Below are 8,929 nucleotides of genomic sequence, written 5' to 3'. Positions count from 1 at the left end.
TTTTGGGGGTCCTCCGCCTGCCGAGGATGAGAGACGGCTATTGTACGAGTCGCTCCAGTAGACGTGGGGGCTTTGAGAGGGCACCAGTTGATTGAGGGAGCTGGAGGGAGGAGTGGGAGAGAAATCTGAATTTCTGCTAAACTCCGTCACAACAGCGGGGAGTGGGACAAAGAGACACTGTGATAACCGCAGTGGCAGAGAATTTCGCATTGCCTCTCCATGGTGATTACATGTTGTAATGGCATTAATCACAATAAATTAACCCACTGATATGTTTCTCCCATGTGTCATTCTGAGTATAGTTTGGTATTAAACAGAACATAAAATGACAACATACAAGATGAAATACTTTAGCTTGGAAAAAGACAAGATAAATGTGAAGTGATCAGCATGTTGGAGAGTCAAGACCAATCAAACACTTTCCATGGATTAAGTTTTGTTTCTTCTAATAGTTCAGATGTAAATCAATAAGAGTAACTCCAGGACCGATCTCTGTGGAACACCTTTGTCTACATTAAAGCTGCAGTATGTAACTTTTTGAAAACAGTTTTCTTTTTTACATATGTGTTAAAACTGTCACTATATCGTGACCGTATGGTATGAGACTGATCACCTCTGAAAAAATCAAGCTCCTCTGTCTTCTCCCAGACTGGTTACCATGGCCACCGATGACAGCTGATAAATGGTTTTCCAGCAACAGTAAGTTGTTTCTCCACCATTAGCACACTGAACTGGGAATACACGGGCATGATTGACAGCGCTAAGACCTTTCTCTTGGCTGTGTTTGGTTGTTTTTGGTCAAGAGCCAAATTTTTCTTCAGACGCCAATAATACCTCAGGAAGGAGGTGAAGGAGACCAGTTCTTTCACACATTAACTAATTTTTTCATGACCGTTACATACTGCAGCATTACGAATATAACAGGAATATAGCATTACAAACAACACAATAAAAACGCAATTATTTTTTATAGCCTAAAATGTACCTAATAATTATTTTTCAGTTCAGAAAAACTGAAAACTGTTTACATGGAAAATAAACAACATTGTCATTGGTTCTAATAAGAGGCCACGTTGGCTTTCGTCTCAAGAATAAGAAACTTATAAAGACATTAGAGGTTTGTGAGTGACAACAAGACACTTCAAACAGATGTTTTTAATAAAATAATTAATTTGCTGCTGCTTTACAGATGCTTCGTTATGCGTCATTGAGCAGGAAGCTGCTGCTGCTGCCTGCAAACTGTTGAACATCCTGCAGATGCACAAACAAAGCCCCGAGAAGGCAGGAATGTCACACTGCGGGACCCTCGACATTCTTAGTCCTCCCCTCGGTATCTCTCTGAAGTTAAGGAAGCCATCACTGCTTCCTTAACTTCACCTTCTACTCTCTGTCTTCTTTCAGTCACTGCGTCTGAGTGCGCAGTAGAGATGGAGAAATTTGAGAGGAATTCAGGGTCGTCCTCTGGGTCTGGACCGGTCTGCATTCTACTGATTTCTACTGTGTGGAGTTTGTGTGTTTTTTTCCCCAGAGTCGGCCAAAACCCTCTCGCACTGGATCTGAACTAGATGTAAGTTTATGTGAAACTGGTGTACTGATCAGCAGCCAAAAACATCATCATATCCCAAAATAAGCTGCAACATCTGGGAACAGAAGATCAGCCTAATGCGATGGCAAAAGCCACAGATTTTTCAAACTATGGAGAAAGCGGCCTGTGCAAGAACTGCTTCATAAAACTGTGCAACCAGTAGTATATATTGGTTTGACCACAGTCTGCAGAAATGTGCCGTGCATTACAAAAATATTGATACCACTACGTTATAAAGGTTTATGTTACATCCCTATGTTCATTGTATTTTATTTGGATTTTATGTGCACATCTCCCTGAGCATAATTTCCCAATGGTGAAACAAAGTGGTGGCAGCATCATGATGTGGTAATACTTTTCCTTAGCAGGGACAGAGAAGTGTTGCAGTGTTGATGAGGAAATGGATGGAATTAAATGCAGGAAAAACTTTTAAATTCATCAAAAAAAAAACAAAAAAAAAACTTGAGACTTGTGTGATCTTCCAAAGAGCATTTCTACATTTTGCTCTTTCAGGATTCAAACACACACCACACTTTTCAGATTGTAAATAAACTTTAAAACCATGCATGATTATTATTTTTCTTAGGGGTGACACAAACACACACCTGCACATGTATTATGTTTTTTTTTTTTACTTCACAATTATCCATTAGTATGTGATGATATACACTGCTCAAAAAATTAAAGGGAACACTTAAACAGGTGTTTAACACTTAAAGTGTTCCCTTTATTTTTTTGAGCAGTATATATTACTTAGTATCCTAATGAAATATATTGAAGTTTTGTAACATGACCAAATGTGATAAACATCAGTACTTATATGTCCATATATTTGATGTTATCTTTAGTGATTTTGATTACTGCATTAGTCTGATCACAGGTCTGCTTAAGAAGTCAATCCTCCAGCTGCAGCTGATCCAGAATGCTGCTGCTCACATTTTCACTAAAACTATGAGCATGTAGCACAAAACACCAGTTCTAAAGTCCTCCCTCTGGATCCCTGTATGTCAGAGAATAGACTTTAAAATATTTTTGTTAGTTTATAAATTACTGAACGGATTAACTCTGAAATACACTGAAGACTTGTTTTTACTGTATCAACCTCCCAGACCGCTGAGGTCTTCTGGATCAAGTCTAATGTAATGTCTGTTGCTAGTTTGCTGTCGTCAACATAATTGGTTACATTTTTAACATGTAAAGCACTTTGACCTGTTGTTGTTGAGACGGACTCCACAAATAAACGTTACTTGACTTACTGCCAGCTGGACTGTTACTATAACTGATACAGTGCAGCTTTGAGTCACTTGCAGGAAGCTGAGAAGCAGACAAAGAGGAGGATGCTCTCCTCTGTGAGTGGAAGCGTCTCAGAGGGTATCAAAGTCCAAATGCAGTAAATTACTCATCCAAATATCCTTGGCTTTGTCCAACTATCTCCTTTTCATCCTTGGCTGGTTTTCACGCAATGTTTTTTTTAAGTTTTCGACACAAAACGAACGCCTTTAAATGGTCAAGAAAAATTTTGCTTTCTTCTTCAATTGATTGAACTGTCTTTTAATGTTAGTCTTCATCAAGAATTTAAAGTTTAACACCACAAATTCGGTTTAAGACAACACGCCTTTGAACTCCTCATCGTTTTAGAGAGGAAGGGTTTGGCTGAGCAGAAAACAAACAGAGGAAGCTGACCGCTGGCCTGCTGGCTGACCATAATGACAGATACCATAAAAGGAGCAGGTCTTAAAGCTCTTAGCGAGAGACAAAAAAAAAATGTATCCACATCTTTTATAGCTTCATGCACTCCTCCTATGCATCCCCATTGGCACTATTAGGACTTAAAACAATTGCTGTTTGTCATCCATGCAAAGGTCCAGAACGGAATTTCCCATGATGGTATCGGTTTCCCGCTGTAAGAAAGAAGCTCAATGCTGAGGCTTGGACAAGGAAGGAAGTACAGATCAAATTGTTCTGGATTGTAAAGCTTTTTCTGTTGCATTGTCGCAAGAGTTGCTGATGTAATGGGACAATATATTCATGTTCTTCTTAGTCATAGAATCAATGTGAACTCAAGTCATTATCTCACAAAGCTCCACAAGTTTATTCCTCTAGCGTTCTTTAGTAAGTTTGATTAATAAAAATATCAGTGGTAGAATTATGTAGTTAGATGAAATTAGCTGTCATTTATGGGACATTACTGGCAGTTTTATCATTTAAAATATATAATAAAGTTGTATTGTCTACGGTTATTGTTTTCCACAATGGTTTTTCTAAAGCGTTTTAATGTAAAGGTAATTTTTACACAGCGTAAAGTGTGTCCCGTAAACTTTACACAATGAGTCACAATTCCCTTTACAAAGTGTAAAGTTTACAATGACAAAATGTAAACTTTTTACAATGTAAACTTAGTCAATATGTAACAATTTGAGTCACAAATTGTTCCATTTTTCCTATGTAATTGAAAGCCTACTGTATTTTATATCAATTTGAATCTTAGACATCTGCATGTCTGCATGGAAGGCCTACTCACCTTTAATATTATCACAATATTTTATATTTTTATTAAAACATAATATATACTAATGATTATTACTTTATTAACAGTGAAATATATTGTACTTCTGACAAGATGTTGCAATCGTCCTTCAGGCTCTTTCCATTCAGATGCAGATGGTGAAGAATTTAGTTTTTCTAATCAGTTTTAAATGGCTTTGACTAACAGACAGATGTAAATTTATTATATAAAAGTTGCTTTGTCCAATTGGACAAAAAGTATAGCAACTGTTCTCGGTCTACGTACCTGAACACTATTACACCTGGATTAAATAGGTGTCAGGCAGCTTTTTACTCCCTCTTGTGCTGACAAAATGCAATAACACCAACAGCTTAAAATGGCTCTAATTCTATTGTTTCTCTTAACTTCTGTTTCATGTTAGTTACCATCCAGTCGCTGTTGGTTTTGTCTCATCATTACAACTACTAAAGTGAAAACAATTCATCAGAATAATGTGACGGAAATGTTAAGGAATTGTTTTCTTCTTCGTCGTCTTCTTCTTTTTCAGGAAAACCCAGTTTCAAACGCAGTAAAATACAGAAGAATTGATACTTTTTACTGAGCTGAGCCAAATGGTGTAGATCCCGGAAGAGAGTCGAAATTCCCATGCCCAGAAGCGAGGTCAGCTGACGTGACCAAAACAAGTATGGCGGAGTTGATAACGACTATAAACGCCTTAAATATTGCTGTGGGTTTTATTTTCTGATTCTATCTGGTTTTGTTCAACCTCTTTCCAGGTTCTACATATTCCGGGACCTTACCGTTCAGCCGAGAAAGCCTTTCTGGATCGCATTAGGACCACAAAGCTAAAGCGAAACCAGGAAAACAAACGGAAGTGCCAACGGTTTGAAACCAAACATCCGCTTCTGTAGACGCGTGTGTTTGTAATGATATCGCGTCCTTTCAGCCAGCAGAAGACTTTGATAACACGCAAAAAAAACACGGATTTTTGTTTCATGAAGTGAAATGGTGTACTGTAGTACCGGGGCAGACGACGCTAACACAGAAGTAAAGTACCGTACAAGATGTAACGTTGATGTTACTGAGATTCAGCCAGAATGCACATGGAGACCACCTCTGAACTCGGACAGGTAACCGGTTAAATTCACCATGGGGCTGGTGAACGTTGTGATATCCACTGTGGGGAGATGCCTGGATGTTGCCGGGTTACTGTTGGACCTGAACTTTCTGATCGTACACACCGTGGTGAAGACTCTCCTGGCGATCGTCGCCTTCATCACCAACCTCCCCACCCTGATCACTAACCTTCTGCTGCAGATGGGGAACCTCCTCCTGCTGTCCGCCATGCACATGGCAGAGACGACATCAAGCCTGGCCCACGGGGCAGTCACCCTGTTGGGCAGCGCACTATTGGCCCTGGAGGGGCTCCTGGAGAGTCTGAAGATGGTGGGCTACCTGTCCATGCACGTCCTGCTGCGGGGGAAGGAGCACCTGTGCAGGGGTTTGGTGTCAGTCTTGGAGGGCTGTGGCATCGCTGTCAGCCTGGTGGTTTACTTCACAAACACGGTGGTGAACTTTGCCCTCATCGCCACCCAGAACATCTACTCGGCAGCTGTGGGTGTGTGGCAGACGGTGTCCAGTCCACTGCAGAAGGCGCTGGAGCTCACCCTGACCTTCTTCACCTTCCTGTACAGCAGCCTGGTCGGGACATCGGCATTTCTGTGGTCTCCTTGTAAACTGCTTCTGGATTTTATTGCCTCCCTCGTCCACATGTTCATCTCCATCTTCATCCTGAACATCTACGGCCTCCTGCTTACCATCACCATTGCTCTGATGACCACCGCCTACTTGAACCCCAGACTGAGCCGACAAGCAGCTGTGCACATTTTGGTGTATGTGAACTCCTTCCGTGCTCTGCGGAGACTTTATGGGACTCTGTGGCTGCGCTTCACGGTCCTGTGGAGCACGCCACGTTCTCTACGCAGAAACATGCAGCACCTACAGAGGAGGTTTCGACATCTCTACCTGCGGGAGAGGATGTTTTGGCAGCAGCTGTCTGTTCTGCGCCTGGTGATGCGGACATTGCTCCAAATTGACAATTCCAACAGAGGGAGAGGAGACGGCGACACCGGGGAGGAGCAGCGGGACCCACCAGATGGAAGAGCGGGAGACGGAGCCCACCAGGAACTGCAGGATTTGCCTTCATCGAGTTCCGGTGGATCACTAAGGACATCGCCATCTTCATCTTTAGGCAAAGACGGCAAACTTCTGCCTGCCGAAAGTCTGCTCACTCTGTTAAAAGAGCAGGAGGAGAGAAAAAAGTGTGTTATTTGTCAGGACTGCACCAAGACAGTGGTGCTGCTGCCGTGCAGACACCTCTGCTTGTGTAGGGACTGCACCAACATCCTTCTGAGGCAGCCCATTTACCAGCAGAACTGTCCTCTGTGCCGTCAGATGATCCTCAACACCATGGACGTTTATCTCTGAGGGGGAGAAAAGGGAATCCATGCAGCAATGAGCCCCAACCGCCTTAAAGTATTCACGACCATACAGAGCAGTTTAAATTTTTCTTTTTCCTTGAAGACCAACAATAACACCACTTTTACAAGTTTTGTGGTTTTCTTCAGTCACTGAAGTTATAAATAGGCTTTATTTTTAAAGATACCCCACAAAGTTTTTGAACAAAACTTAATAAAACACATGTTCATTGTAAGTTTTGCTTCGGTTGAGGTTTGTGCAAGATGTTCAAATTTTCCCCAAAATATTTCATAAACTATATACTACAAAAACTGTATATGTTGTCTTTATATATGCTTCTCTTTACATAGGATTGTTTATGGAGTTCTCACACTAATTCAATAGTTCTTTCAAGCTCTTCTTCCAAAACTACAACTGTTTTGCTTCACCATCAAGGAGAGGCTTTTTTTTTTTTACCCTACTGTGGGATAAGTGCTTTCAATCTGATGAACTTTTTCATTTTACTTCAACTAAAGTGCTATAAATATGACATTTTACATATGATCTACTACATGCACAAGCAATCAAAGGTCTGTAAAAGGGTTGAGATGCAGCTCCATCTTCTGATTTGCTCACTAAATTACAACAAGCAAAATAAAATTAAGCTGCCTAGAGTTTTTTGTATGTGCATTAAAACAGCTTGGCATTGTGGGAAATAGGGGATATATGCTGACTGGCTATTATACCTATGGGAATTTCATGCAATCAATATTACCAACACATCACTGGATATTTGTTTTTCTCATTTTTTTTGTTACCAAGACCTCTTTTTAGTAAAATCTTTCACTCTTGCATCGCTGTGTCCCAGGTGTTTGTAGGAATTGTATTCAGTTGAAGTTAAAAACTGTTTATAACTGTTTATGTTTTAAAATGTCAGGCCATCGACGTGCCAAGCTGTGAGAAACTGCTTTACTGTGTACGGCCTGCAACTGCAACCTTCAGCATTTTTATTTGTGTTGCATTTTTCTACCGTCTGTTTATCCTCAGACTTTATTCCCTGTTGTTCTATCTATTGTTGGGGCTTTTCCCCAGTCTTCCTTTTGAGGTGTATTATTGCAGTCACCAAATAATCCATAAATGGTTTCTGCTTTCTCCTAATAATGTGATAAAGCAGATTTATGATGTTTAAAAAAAAAAAAAAAGGACCGTAAACCAATAAGGCTTAACTGTTTAACTTGCTTTTGGTGCTCTAAAATGGTGAATAATCCTGAAATGTTCATATTGATCTGTTTAAAGTTTACAGGAGGTTATTTTTGACTCCAGACATTGCAGTGTTATTGATTCTGGGTGTGGTGGGATCAGGCCTGAAACATGGCCAGTTTGCTTTTTTCAAAGCTTTTTTTCCCTCTTAGTCTTGCTTTGCAAAGAGAAAAATAGACTTCACAGTAATAGCTGCATAACGCATCAGCCTGATTTCTCCCTTCTTCTTCTTTTTAAAAGGTCTGAAAGTTTGTAGTTAATGAAAATGTTGTCATCCTAAGCTGCTGCTCTCAGGTATTTCCTAAACACCAATGGCATTCCTTGTTAAAGTGAACTGAAAACAGCTCACTCGACTGTTATCTGTTGCTTCAGATAACAGTCTGAAGCAACAGTCTGTTATCTGAAGTATTTAGCTGTATGAACCGTGTGAGATGATGTGATTGGAAAATGTGAATGTAATGTGGGATTTTTTATAACATGATGGCTGCTGTGTAATTGGCAACTTCATAATAAAACAAGAATCAGTGAATGAACTGTATTTTATCTTTTTTTATGAGCCTAAAAGAAATGCTTACAGCTCCACACTCGGACAGAAAAGTAAAGGATTTCAACAAATGATTAACCTATTGCTGCTTTTAAACTATCTGTCCTTTTCAGCTGTAGAACGGAAGCAAATTAACCAATCAAATTCATTTGTATAGCACATTTGCTGACACATTACATGTTGCCAAGTGCAGTCATTACACATCGACATGTTGGTTAGTGTGTCATTGATTATGGTACAAAAGCAACTCTAAACAGCTGGGTTTCTAGACTGGATGTAAAGGAGCTCAATGTTTCAGCTGTTTTACAATTTTCCCAAAGTTTGTTCCAGATTTGTGGTGCATAGAAGCTAAATGCTGCTTCCCCATGTTTGGTTCTGGGGATGCAGAGCAGTACCAGAACCAGAAGACCTGAGATGTCCGGAAGGTTGATGCAACAACAAATAGCTTTAAGAGAGACTTAGTGTTTAGCTCCCTCCTGCTCACCCTAATGTGTCCTCAGTCCAGAAGATGTGCTGCCTTACAAAGTTAATCTCTATACCTCTTAGACTTTTTACACTTTTTGTCACATAACAACCA

The 8,929-nt window shown here is 40.2% G+C and overlaps 1 protein-coding gene across 1 annotated transcript; it reads left to right on the top strand.

The window, feature by feature from the left end:
- Window positions 1-4,692: 4,692 nt before the first annotated feature.
- Window positions 4,693-8,337, top strand: rnf26 (ring finger protein 26). Its single transcript, XM_027999656.1, has 2 exons — window positions 4,693-4,774; window positions 4,868-8,337. Exon 2 carries the CDS (start codon window positions 5,241-5,243, stop codon window positions 6,576-6,578), a length of 1,338 nt encoding a protein of 445 aa, XP_027855457.1. The 5' UTR covers window positions 4,693-4,774; window positions 4,868-5,240; the 3' UTR covers window positions 6,579-8,337.
- The last annotated feature ends 592 nt before the right edge of the window (window positions 8,338-8,929 follow it).

This window comes from Xiphophorus couchianus, chromosome 18 (assembly GCF_001444195.1).
Source record: "Xiphophorus couchianus chromosome 18, X_couchianus-1.0, whole genome shotgun sequence".
NCBI lineage: Eukaryota > Metazoa > Chordata > Actinopteri > Cyprinodontiformes > Poeciliidae > Xiphophorus > Xiphophorus couchianus.
Note: the sequence above shows the minus strand (reverse complement) of the source record. Positions and strands in the feature narration are given on the sequence as shown.